This window comes from Somniosus microcephalus, chromosome 2, assembly GCF_052327205.1.
Source record: "Somniosus microcephalus isolate GS21.2 chromosome 2, FLI_Smic_1.0, whole genome shotgun sequence".
NCBI lineage: Eukaryota > Metazoa > Chordata > Chondrichthyes > Squaliformes > Somniosidae > Somniosus > Somniosus microcephalus.
This window is the reverse complement of record NC_140988.1, coordinates 19,030,965-19,052,885: the sequence shown is the minus strand read 5'-3', so window position 1 is coordinate 19,052,885 and position 21,921 is coordinate 19,030,965. Positions and strand designations below refer to the sequence as shown.

The 21,921-nt window shown below is 45.9% G+C and overlaps 1 protein-coding gene across 4 annotated transcripts; it reads left to right on the top strand.

The window, feature by feature from the left end:
• The first annotated feature begins 9,598 nt into the window (after window positions 1–9,598).
• Window positions 9,599–20,898, top strand: LOC147122577 (S-phase kinase-associated protein 1-like). Of its 4 annotated transcripts, none has more exons than XM_086007119.1 (6): window positions 9,599–9,750; window positions 11,235–11,334; window positions 13,233–13,306; window positions 14,372–14,515; window positions 17,382–17,522; window positions 20,424–20,898. In XM_086007119.1, the coding sequence occupies exons 2-6, from the start codon at window positions 11,238–11,240 to the stop codon at window positions 20,457–20,459; spliced, it is 492 nt and encodes a 163-aa protein (XP_085863245.1). In that variant the 5' UTR covers window positions 9,599–9,750; window positions 11,235–11,237; the 3' UTR covers window positions 20,460–20,898. The 4 variants fall into 4 exon arrangements, with proteins under 4 accessions (XP_085863245.1, XP_085863264.1, XP_085863254.1 ...); XM_086007138.1 differs by lacking the exon at window positions 9,599–9,750 and adding an exon at window positions 10,079–10,184; XM_086007128.1 differs by lacking the exon at window positions 9,599–9,750 and adding an exon at window positions 10,089–10,399.
• The last annotated feature ends 1,023 nt before the right edge of the window (window positions 20,899–21,921 follow it).

Sequence of the window (21,921 nt, the reverse complement as noted above, 5' to 3'; positions counted from 1 at the left end):
ATCCAATGCCCTTTCGGAAAAGCGCTCCGCTCTCTGCCTCACCCTCTCCAACTGGTCAAAGTTTGTAACACCTCAGATTGCACAGCGCCAATTTTGAGGCCTACAGGGCGATGAGTGTGGCTGCTGATCTTAAATGACCGGCCCCTTTAAGAGCTGGCCGGCGCCAGCATGTCTCGTGGTCATCGATTATTGACAGCACCTGCGCTGCGCCCGTCCGCCCAGATATTGAGCAGCGCCGCCAGGTTAGCGCTTTAGGAGTCCCGTGCAGCGCCTGATTTTACGCCGCAATCTCCTTCAGGGGCGATGCAACCCAATATCGCTGGAGGTGGCGATAAGTTGCGCATGGCGATAAAATTTGCGCTCCGCCAATTCTAGCGCCCCAAGTGGGGCTATACCCAATTTCTCCCCCATAATCTTTAATCATGGAATGGCTACAGCACAGAAGGAGGCCATTCGGCCCGTCGAGCCCATGCCGGCTCTCTGCAAGAGCACTTCAGCTAGTCCCACTCCCCGCTCTTTCCCCGTAGCCCTGCAAATGTTTTTCCTTCAGGTACTTATCCAATTCCCATTTGAAAGCCACGGTTGAGCCTGCCTCCACCACCCTTTCAGGCAGTGCATTCCAGGTCCTAACCACTCGCTGCGTAAAATTTTTTTTCCTCATGTCGCCTTTAGTTCTTCTGTCAATCAACTTAAATCTGTGTCCTCTGGTTCTCGGCCCTTCCGCCAATGGGAACAGTTTCTCTCCATCTACTCTGTCCAGACCCCTCATGATTTTGAACAGCTCTATCAAATCTCCTCTCAACCGTCTCTGCTCTAAGGAAAACAACCCCAGCTTCTCCAGTCTATCCACGTAACTGAAATCCCTCATCCCTGGAACCATTCTTGTAAATCTTTTCTGCACCCTCTCTAAGGCCTTCACATCCCTCCTAAAGTGCGGTGCCCAGAATTGGACACAATACTCCAGTTGAGGCCGAACCAGTGTTTTATAAAGGTTCATCATAACTTCCTTGCTTTTGTACTCTGTGCCTCTATTTATGAAGCCCAGGATCCCGTATGCTTTTTTAACCGCATTCTCAACCTGCCCTGCCACCTTCAATGATTTTTGCACATATACCCCCAGGTCTCTCTGTTCATGCACCCCCTTTAGGATTGTACCCTTTAGTTTATATATCCTCTCCTCGTTCTTCCTACCAAAATGTATCACTTTGCACTTTTCTGTGTTAAATTTCATCTGCCATGTGTCCGCCCATTCCACCAGCCTGTCTATGTCCTCTTGAAGTCTATCACTGTCCTCCTCACTGTTCACTACACTTCCAAGTTTTGTGTCGTCTGCAAATTTTGAAATTGTGCCTGTACCCCCAAGTCCAAGTCATTAATATAGATCAAGAAAAGCAGTGGTCCTAGTACCGACCCCTGGGGAACATCACTTCCTCCAGTCGGATAAACAGCCGTTCACCACTACTCTCTGTTTCCTGTCACTCAGCCAATTTCATATCCATGCTGCCACTGTCCCTTTTATTTCATGGGCTTCAACTTTGCTGTCAAGCCTGTTATGTGGCACCTTATCAAACGTCATTTGGAAGTCCATATACACGTCAACTGCATTGCCCTCATCAACCCTCTCTGTTACCTCATCAAAAAACTCGATCAAGTTAGTTAAACACAATTTGCCTGTAACAAATCCATGCTGGCTTTCCTTAATTAATCCACACTTGTCCAAGTGACTTTTAATTTTGTCCCTGATTATTGTTTCTAAAAGCTTCCCCACTACCGAGGTTAAACTGACTGGCCTGTAGTTGCTGGGTTTATCCTTACACCCTTTTTTGAACAATGGTGTAACATTTGCAATTCTCCAGTCCTCTGGCACCACCCCTGTATCTAAGGAGGATTGGAAGATTATGGCCAGCACCTCTGCAATTTCCACCTTTACTTCCCTCAGCATCCTAGGATGCAACCCATCTGGTCCTGGTGACTTATCTACTTTAAGTACAGGCAGCCTTTCTAGTACCTCCTCTTTGTCAATTTTTATCTCATCCAGTATCTCAACGACCTCCTCTTTCACTATGACTTTGGCAGCATCTTTTTCCTTGGTAAAGACAGATGCAAAGTACTCATTTAGCACCTCAGCCATGCCCTCTGCCTCCATGCGTAGGTCTCCATTTTGGTCCCTAATCGGCCCCACCCCTTCTCTTACTACCTGTTTACTATTTATATGCCTATAGAAGACTTTTGGATTCCCTTTTATGTTAGCTGCCAATCTGTTCTCATACCCTCTCTTTGCCCCTCTTATTTTCTTTTTCACTTCCCCTCTGAACTTTCTGTATAATCTAGGCTGACACTTCAGTGCAGCACTGAGGGAGTGTTGCGTTGTTGGAGCTGTCATCTTTCTGATGAAATATTTAGCCTCAACCAACACCACCAAATACAAATTATCTGGCCATTTATCCCATTGCTGTTCTTTGGACCTTGCTGTGCACAACTTGGCTGCTGTGTTTGCCACAGTTCAAAACAAATTCATTGGCTGTGAAGCTCTTTGGGATGTCCTGAGGGTGTGAATGGCGCTATATAAATGCAGGTTCTTTCTTTTTTTGAGTCAAACATTTATTTAAATATGGTAGTACTTGTTACAACTCATCAATTACATAATAAATCCATTACATTCATTAGCCGCAATAAAACAAAGCCTTGAGATCAGCTTTAGGGTTAACAGTATAAATGCAGCAGTAAATTTTACAGAATGCAGGATCTTTCTGCTTTGGGTGAATGTGGGTTGAGTCAACTATATCTATATAGCATTTGAAAAAAATCCTTTATTTTCACTGCTGTTTTCACGCTGCATGAAATCTTTTGTTTTCTGTCATTTTCAAACTTTCCCATGTGAAGATGAGAAGTCTGGAGTAGCTTAATAAAGTTATCCCTCCCAAAGTAGCAATTAATGTCAGCATAGGCTGATAATTCAGGCTGATAAAATCAATCATTTAAGTTTAAATTTCATTTGCTTGATTCAGGCAGCAAATAGATGTCTTGGTGTCAGCCGTGGCTCAAGTTGGAGCACTCTTGTCTCTGAGTCACAAGGTTGTGGGTTCAAGAACTCACACCAGAGACTTGAGCACTCTCGCCTCTCTGAGGCAGAAGGTCATGGGTCAAGCGCCAATCCAGGATTTGAGCACATAATCCAGGCTGACAATTCGTTGCAGCACTGAGGGAGCGCTGCACTGCTGGGGGTGCTGGCTTTTGGATGAGACGTTAAACCGAGGTGGACATAAAATATCACACGGCACTATTTCAAAGAGGAGGCAGGGGAGTTCTCCCCAGTGTCCTGGCCAATATGTATCCCTCAATCAACATCACTAACAAACAGATTATCTGGTGATTCTAGGACGAGGGAGCATAATCCAAAAATTAGAGCCAGACCTTTCAGGAGTGAAATTAGGAAAGACTTCTACACACAAAGGGTGGTAGAAGTTTGGAACTCTCTTCCGCAAATGGCAATTGATGCCGGGTCTCTGGTGTATGTAACCTGTTCCACCTTAAGAGAACTACCTTAAGAGATGTACTACTTTCTCTTGGCTGCTGTATACTGTAATACCGGTGGTGACCACACCGGTATATATACGTTGTGTAGGGATTTGCTGGGCAGTTCAGCCCTGACCTCCGAATAGTAAAGACCTGTTAAAAGTTATTCTTGTGGTCTGTGTCCAGTGATTTATAATAAGCATAACTGGGACACACAGACTTAACAGTGGCGACGAGTCCGATCTTACCCTGCGGCAGTTTTACATCCAAGGCAGCTTCGTCCTCAGAACGGGCGTCGAGAAGAGGCATCCGCCCTCATCATCCTGCTGAGCACCATCGCACGGGAGGCATCGAGAACCCGGGTTAAAAAGAAAAAATTCTGACCACGAAGCCCTCCATCAGCGACAGGCAGTGATCATCCCTTCTACCACGGTGGTGGGTAAGCCGATCAGCGACACGAGCAGAAAGTCGGCCGCGTTGACTGTGGAGTGGGGGAGGGAAAACGGAGGAAAAAGGGCGGAGAACTCGACCACGGCCGGTGAAAAGGGCCGGGCTGCAATCGAGGCCGAGAGGCGCAGCGACTGGGGCAGCTTAAGGCACGAGAGCCGCGGAGAACTCAAACGCAGATCGGTGTAAAGGACCGGGCTGCATGCGGGGCTGAGAGGCGCAACAGCAGGGGAAACGTGAATGCCCACGGGAACCGCGGGGGAGTAAAAGCAGCGTCGGGGAATTGAGAACCGCTGGGGAGGCGAGAACGGCAGCAGCACGGCAATCGCCATTGCAGCCAGCGGGGGAAGAAGGCAAACGCGGGAATCCGCCATTGTAGTCGGCGGGGGAAGAAGACGAGCGCGGGAAAGACCGCCAAGCGCGGGAAGCCGACATTTTAGTAGGCGGGGGAAGAAGACAAGCGCGGGAAGCCGCCATTTTGAGAAAAAGAAAAATTTTAAAAACTTGCAAGGATGCCTAAACATGGGAACATTAATACCTTTGATAGCGATATCGAAGATTGGACCACGTATGTAGAACGCATGGAAGTTTATTGTAAAGCAAATAAGGTACCAGATGATGAGAAAGCACTAACCTTATTAAGCTCAATGGGTGCGAAGACATACGGGCTATTGAAGCACCTTCTATCACCAGATAAACCGGCGGATCAGACTTTCGCGAATATTGTTACTGTCCTGAAAAATCATTTAAACCCCACACCGCTGATGATAGCGGAACGATTTAAATTTTACAGAAGAACGCAGCTGAAAGACGAAAGCAACGCTGAATTTTTAATTGAACTGCGTAAGCTATCAAAGTACTGTCAGTTTGGAACAGGACTAGCAGATGCGCTGAGAGATAAATTTGTGTGTGGATTGTTAAAAGAAGGAACACAAAAGCGACTGCTTGAGGAGAATGATCTTACGCTTGATAAAGCTGTCACTATTGCAGCATCGCACGAAGCCGCAGCGAGAGGCACTGCGGAAATGCAGCTACGGTCACCGGAACTCAGCACCAATCAAATGGTCTTGGGTACAGTAAAATGTTATCGTTGTGGAAAGACAACGCACGATCAGAACCAGTGCTGGTTCAAAAATCAGGAATGCAGAAAATGTGGCAGGCTTGGTCACATAGCTAAAGTATGCCGGTCAGGAAAGAAGACCAGCAACAAAAAGTCACCGCAGGAAAAGTACAGAAAGGTACACAAGGTGACAGAGAACAGTTCGAACGAACAGAAGTCAAATTCAGACTCCAGCAGTAATGAACTGGGTAGTCTAAGAGTACACAATGTTGGTAATGAAGCAGACCTCCAAACAATCTGGGTCACACTTCAGATAGCAGGAGTCCAAGTGAAGATGGAATTGGACACTGGATCGGCATTGACGGTCATGAATAAGCAAGATTACAAAAGGTTATTCCCACATATTCCCCTACGGGATACGGAGATTGTATTGAAAACATACACGGGGCAAAGAGTATACCCCATCGGGAAGATAGAGGTAAAGGTGGTCCACAAGGGCAAAGAAAGCCGAGGAATGGACTTATATGTGCTACCTGAGGGAGGTCCACCACTACTGGGACGGGAGTGGATTAGGAAAATAAATATGGACTGGCATTCCTTAAAAGCACTAACGGTAGATTCCGGTAAAAAAGATGTCAAACCTAAACGATTGTCCAGAATATTGGACGATGCTAAAGAGGTGTTCCAACAGGGACTGGGAACACTGAGAGGAATTACGGCAAACATCAAGGTTGAAGACCATGCAAACCCGAAATTTTTCAAAGCCAGACCGGTACCTTATGCGATACGACCTGCTGTGGAAGCTGAGCTGGAAGGGCTAGAACGTTCAGGAGTACTGTCTAAGGTAGACTGGAGTGAGTGGGCCACGCCCATTGTTCCCGTCATGAAGCATTCATCGAGCAACAAGCTGGGGGAACCGGGGAAGGTTCGCATCTGTGGAGATTTCAAGATCACTGTTAATCCGGTGCTTCACACGGTGCAGTATCCGCTTCCGCGGATTGAGGATATCTTCGCTTCGTTGTCTGGCGGGAAACACTTCACCAAGATAGACCTGGCGCAGGCGTACTTACAGATGGAAGTTGAGGAAGAGTCACGCCAGTATCTCACGATCAACACGCCTAGAGGCTTGTACCGGTATAATAGACTGGTTTTTGGAGTGGCATCGGCTCCAGCAATTTGGCAGAGGGCCATGGAGCAGGTATTACAGGGAATTCCAGGCACACAATGTTACCTGGACGATATTCTGATTACAGGAGATGATGACGAGGAACACCTTGCAAATTTGGAACTGGTGCTCACCAGATTGAAAGAATATGGAATTCGAGTTAATCGCCAGAAATGTGAGTTCTTTCAGAAGCGGATCTCGTACTGTGGTCATGTCATTGACCAGGAGGGGCTTCATAAGTCTCCTGACAAGATCGAAGCTGTTGTGAAGGCTCCCGCTCCGGATAATGTATCCCAGTTGAGGTCGTTCCTAGGGTTGATTAACTATTACCATAAGTTTCTGCCAAATTTATCCACGGTGCTGCACCCGCTGAACGCTCTTTTGCAGAAGGGGGTACCATGGAAGTGGAGCGAGGACTGTAAGAGGGCCTTTCGCAAAAGCAAGGCATTGATCACCTCAGAGGAAGTGTTGGCTCACTTCAACCCAACGCTGCCTATTCGTTTGGCTTGTGATGCTTCTCCATATGGTATTGGGGCAGTACTCTCACACAAGTTGCCAAATGGCCTGGAGAGGCCAGTTGCGTTCGCATCCAGATCATTGACCTCCGCTGAGCGCAACTATGCTCAGATAGATAGGGAGGCTCTCAGCCTTGTGTGGGGAGTAAAGAAGTTTAATCATTACCTGCAGGGCCAAAAGTTTACGCTTCTGACAGACCACCAGCCATTGGTATCCATTTTTAACCCTAAGAACGGTGTTTCGGTGATGACAGCACAGAGACTCCAGAGATGGTCCCTTTTCCTAGGGGCACATCAATATCAGATCGAATTCAAAGGTACAAAGCAGCATGGTAATGCTGATGGGTTGTCGCGCCTGCCACTACCTACAGAGGAGGAGGCACCGACGGTTGACCCTGTTGAGTTATTTCACTCGACCATCATCGAATGTTTACCAGTCACCAATGCAAGTATTGAAAGAGAAACCAGGAAGGACCCGACACTGTCCCGGGTCTACGAAGTGACAGTGAAGGGATGGCCAGCACATGGTGATCCACTGTTACCGGCATTCTCAGCAAGACGAGAACAGCTGTCCGTCTGTCAAGGAACATTGATGTATGGAACAAGGGTGATTATTCCTCCTAAGTTAAGAGAGAGAGTTCTAAAGGAACTGTATGAAGGTCATCTGGGGGGAGTCAAGATGAAAAGCCTTGCTAGGGCTTATGTGTGGTGGCCGGGTATCGACCAACAGATAGAGGATCTGACGAAAAGCTGCTCAGGGTGCCAAAAAGTGCAAAATGCACCTCCGATTGCACCGCTGCATCCATGGGAATGGCCTTCAACCCCATGGCAACGTGTACATATTGACTTTGCTGGTCCATTCATGGACTCCATGTTTTTAATTGCGGTGGACGCACATTCTAAATGGCCAGAAGTGATTAAGATGACTACCACTACCTCGGAAAAGACGATCGCGGTGCTAAGAACGATATTTGCAAGAAATGGATTGCCAGAACAAATATGTTCAGACAACGGACTGCAGTTCGTGTCAGAAGAATTCCAGAAATTCATGAAGAAGAATGGGGTGAAACATTATACCTCTGCCCCATATCATCCGGCTACAAATGGGTTGGCCGAGAGATTTGTACAAACGTTCAAAAAAGCAATAAAGGCCATGAGCGAAGATCAGATTCCACTACAACACAAGGTGGACAAATTCCTACTGGCATATCGAAACGCCACTCATGCAGTGACAAACCAAAGTCCCGCCATGATGTTCTATAACAGGAGGTTGCGGTCCAGGTTGGACTTGTTAAAACCAAATGTGCGGAGGGAAGTTGAAAACAAACAGTTCCAGCATATAAATAACAAGACCACTTGGAGTTTCGAAATAGGACAACCAGTGTTAGCCCGGGACTATAAAAACGAGAAATGGCAATCTGGAACAATTCGGGCCAGACAAGGACCCCTGATGTACACGGTAGATATTGGTGAAAATGTAATACGGCGTCATGCTGACCAACTGGTAGAATCGAGAACAAGGGTCGAACCCAGGGTTACGGCAGAGACAACCGTGGAAGAAGTTAGTGAACCTGAAGCATCTACCTCAGAAGTGAATGTACCTGAGGATGATGTCCAATCCATAAGAGATCAACTAGATGAGTCACCCCAGCAACGAGAATCAGAGACCCCTGAAAGGCGTTATCCAACTCGAATCAGGAGGCCTCCTCAGAGACTGAATCTTTGAACTGTTTTGCATGAAGTTGTATATATATATATCTATATGTTATTATGTTATGTTAAATGGGGATATAACTGTTACGCTAAAAAGGGAGGATTGTGGTGTATGTAACCTGTTCCACCTTAAGAGAACTACCTTAAGAGATGTACTACTTTCTCTTGGCTGCTGTATACTGTAATACCGGTGGTGACCACACCGGTATATAAACGTTGTGTCGGGATTTGCTGGGCAGTTCAGCCCTGACCTCCGAATAGTAAAGACCTGTTAAAAGTTATTCTTGTGGTCTGTGTCCAGTGATTTATAATAAGCATAACTGGGACACACAGACTTAACAGGGTCAATTGTTAATTTTAAATCGGAGATTGATAGATTTTTGTTAACCAAAGACATTAAGAGATATGGGCCAAAGGCGGGAATATGGAGTTAAGTCGCAGATCAGCCATGATCTCATTGAATGGCGGAACAGGCTCGAGGGGCTCAACGGCCTCCTCATGTTCCTATCTGGTCATTGCTACTTGTGGGAGCTTTCTGTGCGCAAATTGGCTGCTGCGTTTCCTACGTTATTCTCTGCCACAGAGGGCGGTGGAGGCCAGTTCATTAAATATATTCAACAAGGAGTTGGATATATTTCTTAAGGCTAAAGGGATCAAGGGGTATGGGGAGAAAGCAGGGACCGGGTACTGAATTTGGATGATCAGCCATGATCTCATTGAATGGCGGAGCAGGCTCGAAGGGCCGAATGGCCTACTCCTGCTCCTATGTTTCTATGTAGATACAACAGTGACGACACTTCAAAAGTCATCCTTTGGCTGTAAAGCGCTTTGGGACATCTTGAAGTCATGAAAGGTGCTGTATAAAAGTTCTTTATCACCAAAGGGTAAAATCCAATCCAATTTGGTTGCACTGTTAATTCCCCCCCACCCCTTTCTTAAGTGTAAAATTATATTTTTTAATTTAAAATTTGAACATTTTACAGTAAACATTTACAGAGCTCAAGTCTCAGCTCCCACCCCTTTCTTGAGGACATCATAATTCTTGTCCAGCTTGCTGTAGAGAAATCATCAGTGGGAAGTGAATGAGAGAAGCACCCTGGGAATTGTAGTTCGCACATGCTCAGATGGGACTACAATACCCAGAGGGCACCGCGGCACATACGGACCATGTGACAGGCGGCGCGGTGACGTCCCCTGCCCCTCCCCCACAGTAAATCGGCCGTGAAGCCCGCGGCGTCCCGGGAAAGCGGCCGCGTCAACAATTCGAGAAGCGGAGCTCGCAGCTGGTGGTTCGTTTGCAGGCGTTCGCCCTTTCAAAACTCAACCGTCGACTGGTAAATGCTTTTAATACCTTTAATAAATAGATTGGCGCGCACAGCCCAGGCTGGACCCTCCTGGGGTTTTAGCCGTCCGTATACATTTCCTGATCTAAACGTCTACACTCTTTAGCCAGTGACAATCCTCTATTTAAAAAAAAAAAAAATGGTGTGTGGGGGGAGAGGAGCTGGATAGAAGATTTAACCCCCGGCGCGGGTACCAAAAAAAATATTTTCCCAAGCAGGCAGATGAGCGGAAGGCAAAACTGGGGGTGGCTGGTCTTTGGCGTTGCGCAGCAGGGCCTGTGACGTCAGTGCGGGGCAGCGCTATAAATAAGGGGGAGTGCGGACGGCAGCGGGTCAGTGAGAGTCGCCGCTGCCGGAGGAGGAACAACGCTGAGAACCGCCAGCGGGGGGGAGTGACATCACAATCGGCAACGTCAGGATACTTGGTAGCCGTGGCAACGCCGCCCCGCGCCGGGTTCCATCCATCCATCTGCCTGAGCTGAGCTGACGCGCATGCTCGCACACCTGGCCGGAGGCAAAGGGAGCATTTGAAGCCCACCCCGGGCCTAGCAGTGTATCTAGCCAGGCTGGTGTGGGGTTTAACTGTGTGCAATCTCCCCACTTCCAGAGCTGCTCCAACTGGCTGCTAATCTAACTTAAGGTTTTTAAATTTGTACAACGTGCCCTTCCTCTCCTGTGTGTTTTATGATGGGTTTTGGGGGCTCAGTGCAGTGTTTGTTTAGTTGCCTTTTGCTGCAAGACCTTGTTTTGTCAATGGGAGGTGCAGTGCATGGACCAAAGCTGGGTGATGAGTGGTTCTCCCAACTGGAAGCCTTCCTGGTTAAGAATGGAGGAAGATCCTTATTCCTTTTGATCCGTGTGTGTGTGTGTTTGTCCCTATCCCCTCCCCCAGGCCTGGCTACATCAAGTGAATTCAACTGATCAGGATTCCTGTGTGTTTTTTATTTGAAAATTGAAATATAAACTCAATTGAGATATTGGGGTATGCAATTTGTGTAGGCTATGAGGGTCTGCATCTTTGAGTATTTCTGTCTAGATTTTTACTTCAATTATATTTTGGTCTTTTTCCCTTTAAGCATCTATGGATATTTTTTAAATTTCTAGCGTGTGATGTAGAAGAATGTCAAGGGGTACTTAATGAGAAAAGAGACAGGGTTGGGAGGCGTGGAGAGAGAAATGAAGGGCTTGAGAACTGAAGGCACGGGTGTAGAAATAAATGGCGAGGTGGAGTTCCTGAGGGCAGGGTTATAATGACTGAAGGCTCAGCCACTACTGTTAGAGCAGGGGACAAGAGATGAGGCAAAGATGGAAGGTGTCAAATAAGAAATACAGTTGGATATTGCTTGGGTAGGGAGGGTAAGGCTTTGGAAAATGAGGGTGAGGGGTAATGGGATTGTGCAGGTTAATGCACAAGAGGACAAGTGGCTGATGCAGGCACTTTTAATATTAACATTTATTTTCCTTCCCCCTTCTAGAAAATGCCAGCCATTAAGCTGCAAAGCTCAGATGGAGAGATCTTTGAGGTTGATGTAGAAATCGCAAAACAATCCATCACAATCAAAACCATGTTGGAAGGTATATTCAAAGAAGGGCTGTGAGATAATAGTAATGTTTTTAAAACTCTTTTCATACTCTTCTGCTTCTCCTCACCAGCTGGAGTTGATGCTTAGCTTGTACCACTTTGACTGCTAATAATGTTGGCATTTAGGTGGAGATCTGAACTGGATGTTCGAGTAAACCAGAGCGGCTGATCATTCGCACATGTTGCAAGATATTTCATGCATCACTGACCACCTGAATGAAGGCTTGGTTCTTTTCATTCACCTGGTTGTGAGAAGTACAGTTGCAGTTTGGAACACAATTGTAATTTGGGTCCTTTCCATAATTATTGGAAAGATTCAAAGCTTTGGATTCATTCAATTAGGGGGAGGGGGGGATTCAACTTTGGGATTGCAAAACGGGCTCTGGTGGATTCCTCCACCCCATAGATTTTCCTTTCCATTGACTTCTTCGAGATGTATAACGGGCAGCTGATCTGCCACTGCTCATTTTGCGCCTCTTGTCAAAGTTGATTTTCACTCCCACAAGTTATCATCACAAAAGCTAATGCAAATGTTTTCCTGTGCTTTGTTTGGCTGTTGATTTTTCCTTCCCAACCAAAGTACCAGAAGAGGGTGTTGAATTCAGATGTTTTTTTTTGTAGTTTAACCCATACAGGGTCACTGTTATTTTATTCGGATTCTGAGTTTCTAATTTTGTATATCTAAAAGCAAAAGTACCACCACCGGTTAGGAATTGGTTATATTTTTCTTTACACTTTTTAAAATTTGACTAAATGCTAGCCTTTCTGTTGTACTGTTTGTGCTGTGTGCAGACAGAAGGCGGTCCCTGCTGCTGACACGATGCTGAATGCAGCAAGGGATTAACTCGCTGCAGTGCCATTGCGGGATACTATTGATAGACGTGGCAGAGATCCAGTAATAGTAATGTGACAGTGCAGTAAATAAGCTGGCAACGACCTGACTGTAATCTTGCAGTAGGAATTTTTTTTTTACGATCCAGAAGTAATACGAGAGTAAGGTTATAAATAGTGACTTTTATATGAACATAAAGCAACAACTGTGGTGTGTTTAAAATAAAAACAGAAAATGCTGGAGAAACTCCGCAGGTCAGGCAGCATCTTTGAAGAGAGAAACGAGAGTTAATGTTTCAGGTTGATGAGCTTTGGTTGAAACGTTAACTCTCTCTCTCTCTCTCCACAGATGCTGCTTGACCTGCTGAGTGTCTTCAGCATTTTCTGTTTTTATTTCAGATTTCCAGTATCTGCAGTATTTTCTTTTTGTAACTGTGGTGTATTTGTTTGGTTGGGGTTGTTTATCCCTCGGGCAGGATACAATTACATTTTCTGGGCCTGATTGGTCTTTCCTTCCTCCGAATTAGCTGATAATGGTGAGGATTAATAATGGTTCTATCACGCGTTGGGGGACATGGTTTTGCTGTAGGTGGACAGGAATCTCTGCTTTCCTTGCGCACACTTCATGGTTCCTCCCTCGGTAGCAAGATATTTTACACTGGTTGAGATTTTCATAAAAGATAAAACTGATACCCAGGGGTAATCACAAAGCAGTCATTTTAATGGGAAGGGAGAGAATTGGTGGCATATCTAGTTGTAATAACTTAACCTGGAGAAAGTAAACATGAAATTGTCGAGTCAGTTACAATAAAATTCTACTTTGGCCAGAACTGTAACCGATGTTCCCTGTGAGCTGCACTTTGTTCTGCGGGCCTGTTTCTTTTAGCGCGCGGTCTCTTTAAATTTCCGCGCATGGAGAAACCAATGGGTGGCCTGCGCGGGACCTTTCCCATTACCGCACGGCTGCTCAGAGGGAACATGTGTGTTTTTAATTTCACATCAAAATGAGAGTAATAATCCTGAGTTTGTCATCTGCTTCGTCCTCTTTAAAAACACACAGATCTAGGTATGGATGATGAAGGTGATGACGATCCAGTGCCGCTACCAAATGTGAATGCTGCTATTCTGAAAAAGGTACCGTGGCAAGATGTTTTCTGTACTGATCTCTCCTGAGGGTAATAATTCTCTACTGGGGTGCAGTCCCTGCTTCATCCATTTCACTTTATCAGACTGTTCAAAGTCAAGTGGGTATATGTCAGCCTTGGCTCAGTAGGTAGCACTCTTACCTCCTCTGAGTCAGGAAGTTGTGGGTTCAAGTCCCACTCCAGAGACTTGAGCACATAATCTAAAATGACACTCCAGTGCAGTACTGAGGGTGCGCTGCACTGTCGGAGGGGCAGTACTGAGGGAGCGCCGCACTGTCGGAGGGGCAGTACTGAGGGAGTGCCGCGTTGTCGGAGGGACAGTACTGAGGGAGCGCTGCACTGTCGGAGGGGCAGTACTGTCGGAGGGGCAGTACTGAGGGAGTGCCGCGTTGTCGGAGGGGCAGTACTGAGGGAGCGCCGCACTGTCGAAGGGGCAGTACTGAGGGAGCGCTGCACTGTCGGAGGGGCAGTACTGAGGGAGCGCCGCACTGTCGGAGCGGCAGTACTGAGGAAGCGCCGCACTGTCGGAGGGGCAGTACTGAGGGAGCGCCGCACTGTCGGAGGGGCAGTACTGAGGGAGCGCGGCACTGTCGGAGGGGCAGTACTGAGGGAGCGCGGCACTGTCGGAGGTGCCGTCTTTTTGGATTATCGTTAAACAGAGGCCCTGTCTGTCCTCTCAGGTGGCCGTAAAAATCCCATGGCACTTTTCGAAGAGCCGGGGAGTTCTCCCTGGTGTCCTGGCCAACGTTTATCCCTCAATCAACATCACTAAAACAGATGATCTGGTCGTTATCTCATTACTGGTCATTGTGGGATCTTGCTGTGCGCAAATTGGCTGCCACGTTTCCTACATTACAACAGCGACTGCAGTGGGTTTGAACACTCTCCTCTTTCCCCTATGATTTCGGCCTGAATTCAGCCCAGATTATTGGGAGGATAATTTCCCCTGTGCTAGCTACTTGCTTCTGTTAATAAGTGTGGGCTGTTTGAACCTATGTGGTGCAGGCACAGCTATGTACACATGACTAGCCTGAGGGTTGTGTTTATGCACTAGGTGATCCAGTGGTGTACACATCACCGGGATGACCCTCCCCCGCCAGAGGACGATGAAAACAAAGAAAAGCGAACTGATGACATACCAGTGTGGGATCAAGAGTTCCTGAAAGTTGACCAGGGTACTCTTTTTGAATTAATACTGGTTAGTATGTGTTGAGGGTTTTTGGGCTTTTTATAAACTATCGTCTAACCTTTGCTCTGTCCAACTGAGTTATGTTGTCATTGGTTGATGCACAAGTGGCTGTTCCAGTGGGGTTCCGCAGGGCTCAGTACTCGATCCCTTGCTTTTTGTGGTATATATCAATGATCTAGACTTGAATATAGGGGGTATGATTAAGAAGTTTGCAGATGATACTAAAATCGGCTGTGTGGTTGATACTGAAGAAGGAAGCTGTAGACTGCAGGAAGATATCAATAAATTGGTCAGGTGGGCAGAACAGTGGCAAATGGAAATCAGTCCGGAGAAGTGTGAGGAAATGCATTTGGGGAGGGCTAACAAGGAAAGGGAATACACATTAAATGGTAGGACACTGAGTAGTGTAGAGGAACAAAGGGACCTTGGAGTGCATGTCCACAGGTCCCTGAAGGTAGCAGGCCAGGTAGATAAGGTGGTTAAGAAGGCATACGGAATGCTTGCCTTTATTATCCGTGGCATAGAATACAAGAGCAGGGGGGTTATGCTTCAACAGTGTAAAACACTAGTTAGGCCTCAGCTAGAGTACTGCGTGCAGTTCTGGTCACCACATTACAGGAAAGATGTGATTGCACTAGAGAGGGTACAGAGGAGATTTACAAGGATGTTGCCGGGAGTAGAGAATCTTAGCTATGAGGAAAGACTGGATAGGCTGGGTCTGTTTTCCTTGGAACAGAGGAGGCTGAGGGGAGACCTTATTGAGGTGTGTAAAATTATGAGGGGCCTAGATAAAGTGGATAGAAAGGACCTATTTCCCTTAGCAAGGGGTCAAATACCAAGGGGCACAGATTTAAAGTAATTGGTGGAAGGTTTAGAGGGGATTTGAGGGGAAATTTCTTCTCCCAGAGGGTTGTGGGGGTCTGGAACTCTCTGCCTGAAAGGGTGGTAGAGGAAGAAACCCTAACCACATTTAAAAAGTACTTGGATGTGCACTTGGGATACTGTAACCTGCAGGGCTACGGACCAAGAGCTGGGAAGTGGGATTAGGCTGGATAGCTCTTTGTTGGCCGGCGCGGACATGATGGGCCGAAATGGCCTCCTTCCGTGCTGTAACTATCTATGATTCTGTGACTGTGCCGCCAAAGCACTTCATTGTATGTGAAGCTCTTTGGTATATCCCGAAATGCAATATGGTGCTTTATAAATGCAAGCTCCTTCTTCTGTTTGTGTGATGGTGGCAAGAATGTGGAACTCGCTACCCCACGGAGTGGTTGCGGCAAATAGCATAGATGCATTTAAGGGGAAGCTGGATAAGTACATGAGGGAAGAAAGGAATAGAAGGATATGTTGGTAGGGTGGGAGGAGGCTCATCAGGAACAGCATCGATGTGTTGGGCCGAATGGTCTGTTTCTGTGCTGTAAAATTCTTTGTAAATATTCATATCTGCCATTTTCTGAGCTGTGCCTGGGAATGACCTTTTAACAAGTAATCAAACTTTGCACTACAATTTAAATGGTACAAAAACTATTAAAGTACTGAGGGCGGTGCTTTCCTGGGCCCCACCGATATAGTTTGGAACAGTTAGTTCGTATTTAAAAATTTGAGTGAGCCAAGTGCACGATCTGAAATAGTACTTTAGGCCTAGCACATTGACCAATGGTTTAAACTCTTGGATAGTGCAGTATTTTGTAACTACAGTACTCTGAGGTGGCAGAATAGAAGGTTTGCTAAAAGCTGCATATTGAGCAACTGGGCTAGCATATGGATTGAATTTTGTTCGGTTACTGGTAGGATGAGGGTGGTCGAAACAATTATTTTACAAATATTTGAGGGTATGGTAGCATCGTGTGGTTATGTTACTAGTCGTCCAGAAAGCTGGACTAATGATCTGGAGACCCAAGTTCAAATCTCACCACAGCAGCTGGGGATGTTCAATTCAGTTAAATAAATCCTGGAGTTAAAAATAAAAGCTAGTATCCGTAATGGTAACCATTGTCTTAAAAACCCAACTGGTTCACGAATGGCCTTTTTTAGGGAAGGAAATCCGCTGTCCCGATGGCCTACATGTGACTCCAGACCCACAGCTCCTCTGAATGGCCGAGCAAGCCAGTCGAGAAACATAGAAGATAGGAGCAGGAGTAGGCCATTCGGCCCCTCGAGCCTGTTCCGCCGTTCAATGCGATCATGGCTGATCATCCAAATTCAGTACCCTGTCCCTGCCTTCTCCCCATATTCCTTGATCCCTTTAGCCTTATTAAATATATTCAAGAAGGAGTTAGATATATTTCTTAAGGCGGCCTTCTGTGGTAGAGAATTCCACAGGTTCACCACACTCTGGGTGAAGAAATTCCTCCTCATCTCAGTCCTAAATGGCTTATCCCTTATCCTTAGACTGTGACCCCTGGTTCTGGACTCCCCCGCCATCGGGAACATCCTTCCTGCATCTAGTCTGTCTAGTCCTGTTAGAATTTTATGAGTTTCAGTGAGATCCCCCTCTCATTCTTCTAAACTCCAGCGAGTATAAGCCTAACCACCACCTTCTCGAGGGCAATTAGGGATGCGCAATAAATGCTGGTCTTGCCCACATCCCAGGAACGAATAAAATAAAAAGGCTGTATTGCGGGATGTTAAAAACATTATAGAGCAGTGTACGTGGCTACGAAAGTGTTGTGGACAGGGCACGTGCATTCGGTCCTTAACGCCGTCACTGGCTCCTGCATCAGATCTGTCAACGTTGCTTCTCGGGAAGCTATCTTTTCTCATGCACCTAGGCCTACCATATTGAAACCAAAGAATAAATCTTAGGGCGAGGAGCAAGAACTTTATTTTTTGTGTTACTCTTGGGTTTTAACGTGATTTTTTTTTTTTAAAATAGGCTGCAAACTACCTTGATATAAAGGGCCTTCTAGATGTAACTTGCAAAACTGTGGCAAACATGATTAAGGGAAAAACTCCTGAAGAAATTCGCAAAACTTTCAACATCAAGAATGATTTTACTGAGGAAGAGGAAGCACAGGTACTGTTGGCGTAACTTTTATTTTTAAGGATTTGCAAGAAGCCCCAAAGTGGCTCGTAATAAGTTGTTCTCTGCTTGAGTTGTCTTGTTTTGAACGACTGCATATTTAAGGTGCTATCTCTTGAGTAGGAGAGGGGCAGCTTCTTCTCTCCTTCCCCTCAAGAGACAACCACTTGAGATGAATCCAGCATAGACTGGGATTAAAGGATCCTTCGTTCAACCTCTCAGCCCAGTTCCTAGTGGGCATGAGTCGATGACGCAAAGCTGACTATATAACTTTTCATATGACATTCGTGCCACACAAGTGTCAGGCAATGACTATCTCCAATAAGCGGGAGTCTAATCACCTCTCCATAGCATTACCATCGCCGAATCCCCCACCATCGACATCCTGGGGGCGTCACCATTGACCAGAAAGTTAACTGGACTAGCCATACAAATACTGTGGCTACAAGAGCAGGTCAGAGGCTGGGTATTCTGTGGCGAGTGTCTCACCTCCTGACTCCCCAAAGCCTTTCAACCATCTACAAGGCACAAGTCAGGAGTGTGATGGAATACTCAAGAAGCTCGACACCATCCAGGACAAAAGCAGCCCGCTTGATTGGCACCCCATCCACCACCTTAAACATTCACTCCCTCCACCACCGGCGTAACGTGTCTGCAGTGTGTACCATCTACAAGATGCACTGCAGCAACTCGCCAAGGCTTCTTCGACAGCGCCTCCCAATCTCGCGACCTCTTCCACCTAGAAGGACAAGGGCAGCAAACGCACGGGAACACCACCACCTCCAAGTTCCCCTCCAAGTCACACACCATCCTGACTTGGAAATTTATTGCCGTTCCTTCATCGTCGCTGGGGCAAAATCCCGGAACTCCCTCCCTAACAGCACTGTTGAGTACCTTCACCATAAGGACTGCAGCGGTTGAAGGCGATGTCTCACCACCATCTTCAAGGGCGATTAGGGATGGGCAATAATTGCTGGCTTTGCCAGCGATGCCCACATCCATGAACTAATTAAAAAAATTTTTTAATGTACTCCAAGCCTGAAAGGTGTTCTATTTAACCCTGAAATGAGCTTCCGACTACGTATCTGCATCATAACTAAGACCGCCTATTTCCACCTCCATAACATCGCCCGTCTCCACCCTTGCCTCAGCTCATCTGCTGCTGAAACCCTCATCCATGCCTTTGTTAACTCTAGACTTGACTATTCCAACGCACTCCTGGCTGGCCTCCCACATTCTACCCTACGTAAACTTGGTCATTGAAAACTCTTCGGCCCGTGTCCTAACTCGCGCCAAGTCCCGTTCACCCATCATCCCTGTGCTCGTTGACCTACATTGGCTCCCGGTTAAGCAACGTCTCGATTTATAAAATTCTCATCCTTTATTTTCAAATCCCTCCATGGCCTCGCCTCTCCCCCCCTCCATGGCCTCGCCTCTCCCTATCTTGGTAATCTCCTCCAACCTCACAACCGAGATATCTGCCCTCTCTCGCATCCCTGATTATAATCGCTCAGCCATTGGTGGCTGTGCCTTCAGCTGCCTAGGCCCTAAGCTTTTGAATTCCCTGCCCAAACCTCTCCACCTTGCTTTCCTCATTTTAAGATGCTCCTTAAAACCTACCTCTTTGACCAAGCTTTTTGATCATTTCTCCTTATGTAGCTTGGTGTCAAATTTTGTTTTAGAACGCTCCTGTGAAGCGGCGCTATATAAATGCAAGTGGGTGTTGTTGATGTGGGCACTGGACAAGTTTCCACTGATGCAGTAGGTGGTGCCCTTATTCAATTGCAAGTTGGCATTTGAGAGCAGCGTAGAGAGTTCTGTTTTATAACCAGCATGTTAGTTTATTTGACCCCACCAGAGCAAGTCCCATTCTCTGGGCATTTGACACTGTATAGTGTAAGAAGTTTTGTCCTGTTTGAGTGCAGTGTGATTGACTATACATTTAATCTGTCATGATTTCCCACATGACCCTTGATTTGTCAATTTTCATCTGGGTTTTTCTCCATTTTCTAAGTGGTTATCTTAATTTAATTTGGGCAGAAAACTTTAATTATTCCCCAATCACATTTGAGCAACAGTATGCTTCATTCTCCTGATGGCCCCTTGCCCACCCTATATGTAAATGTGTCCTAAAAATTGCTCAAATTGCCTTTTAAGTTTGGCTGCAACAACACCCGTCCCTCTGCAAAACAGCACAGATGAGCCAGTCTGGGCTTCTGAATGCATGCACCAAGGAACATGCACGTAACCAGCCTTGCCCCTGAAATGCACGACTTGGCTTCTGAACCGGTCTCTACTTTTTCAGCAATGCTGCAGCCTGAGACTGAGGGGAGGTGAAGGAACAACCTTCTAATAAGAACATAAGAAATAAGAGCAGGAGTTAGGCCATTCGGCCCCTCGAGCCTGCCCCGCCATTCAGTAAGATCATGGCTGATCTGATCTTGGCTTCAATGCCACTTTCCCGCCCGCTCCCCATAACCCTCGCTTCCCCTGTAGTTCAAATATCTGTCAATCTCCACCTTGAATATATTCAATGACTCCGCCTCCACAGCTCTCCGGGGTAGAGAATTCCAAAGATTCACGACCCTCTGAGAAGAAATTCCTCATCTCTGATTTAAATGGGTGCCCCTTTATCCTGAAACTAGGCCCCCTAGTTCTAGATTCTCCCACGAAGGGAAACATCCTCTCTGCGTCTATCCTGTCGAGCCCTCTCAGAATCTTTTATGTTTCAATAAGATCACCTCTCATTCTTCTAAACTCCAATGAGTATAGGCTCAACCTTTCTTCATCAGACAACCCCTTAACATAGTGAACCTTCTCTGAACTGAGGGAAGGGAGGATCAGAAAAGAGATGCTCTTTTTTTGGATGGGGGCTAATTGTACTTTTTTTTTCAGGTACGGAAGGAGAATCAGTGGTGTGAAGAGAAGTGATCCAGCAGGAAACACTTGTGCGACTCAGTGGAAAATCTGTGGTTGCACAAAATGTATCAAATCACTAATAGCCTGTGATACTTTGAAATATAGTGACAAGATAACCATGCATAAACATTTGTAACTAGTGTTAATTTTGAACTTGGCTTGCTCCATGAAATCTATTCCTTTTTAGCGAGTTGAGCAGTGACTCTCGTGTATTTATTACTTCACCATATCTGAAGTTTCTTTGATCAGTGGAATGAAAGTTGTATTAAGAGCTCCAACTGGCAGTATGACAGCAATTATGATTTGAATTTTTTTTAGTATTTTAATTTGTAATTAAAGTTTACTTTTTTTATTGCGGTTTTTCTGTTGGGTTTTAAAAAAACCATTACTCTTTGTCTTTAAAATGGTCCCCCAGTTCATCTTTGTAATTTAATACATGGCATCATGGCTACTTGTGTATGGATTTTTACTTTAGACAGCCAGCTACTATCACAGCTCATGAAAACCCAACAGAATGCAAAATACCCTCAAGATTGGTGGACAGCCCAGTGTTGTTTCAAGATATATTCCTGCTACATCAAAGATGAGTTGGGTTCCATTCTTATCCAAAATGTATTTAAAGTGCACAGCTGTAGTTGGTATAGAAATGTCCTACGAGCAGATAAAGGCAGTGTGAGGGTAACACTGGTTTAAATAAAAGACCTGTGCTGAAAGCATTGATGGTGGGGAGGTGTGGGTGCTGTTGGGAATGAGAGCAGCGAATCACCGATGAGCTTTGTGTTTGGCACCGAAGCTTTAAAAGACCCCGGATCCATACTTGGCATAAGAACATGAGATAGGAGTAGGCCATATGGCCCCTCGAGCCTATTCCGCCAGTCAATAAGATCATGGCTGTTCTTTGACCGCAACTCCACTTTCCCGCCCAGAATACTGACTTTACAGTTTTAATTCTTTGAATTGCTGCCTAATGTAGAGGTAGCAAGCTTGAGATATGTTCTATGATAGTGTAGAGCTGGGTTGCTTATTTTATGGGCAATGTCCTTTGAGAAATTAGCGCTTGTTGCTGAATAACTTTGCCACTGTTTTGGAAGTAGATCGGTGCCTACAAATGGCTTTTGTTACCCTAATTACTGTAGCATTTGCATTAGATCAGGAAAGTGCGTAGCAAAAACAATGTGGTTACAATGGGAGATAGTAATTTTCAGAGTGCTTAAGCAGTAATGGCAATGCATTTCTAGAATGTATTTGGGACAGTTTTCTGGAACAGGGTGATTTATAATGAGTTTGAGAGGGAGAAGGAAGAGTCACAAACCAGAGTTTCAAATTTAAGTATGCTGTTCTTTTGAAGAAATGTGAATAAATTGCTGTAAACTGGGCTGTACTATTAATGGGTTCAGACAAACTGTGGGAAGTATTTAAGGAAGTATTTGGTACAATACAAAATCAGTACATATCCCTAAAAGGTAAAGGTTCC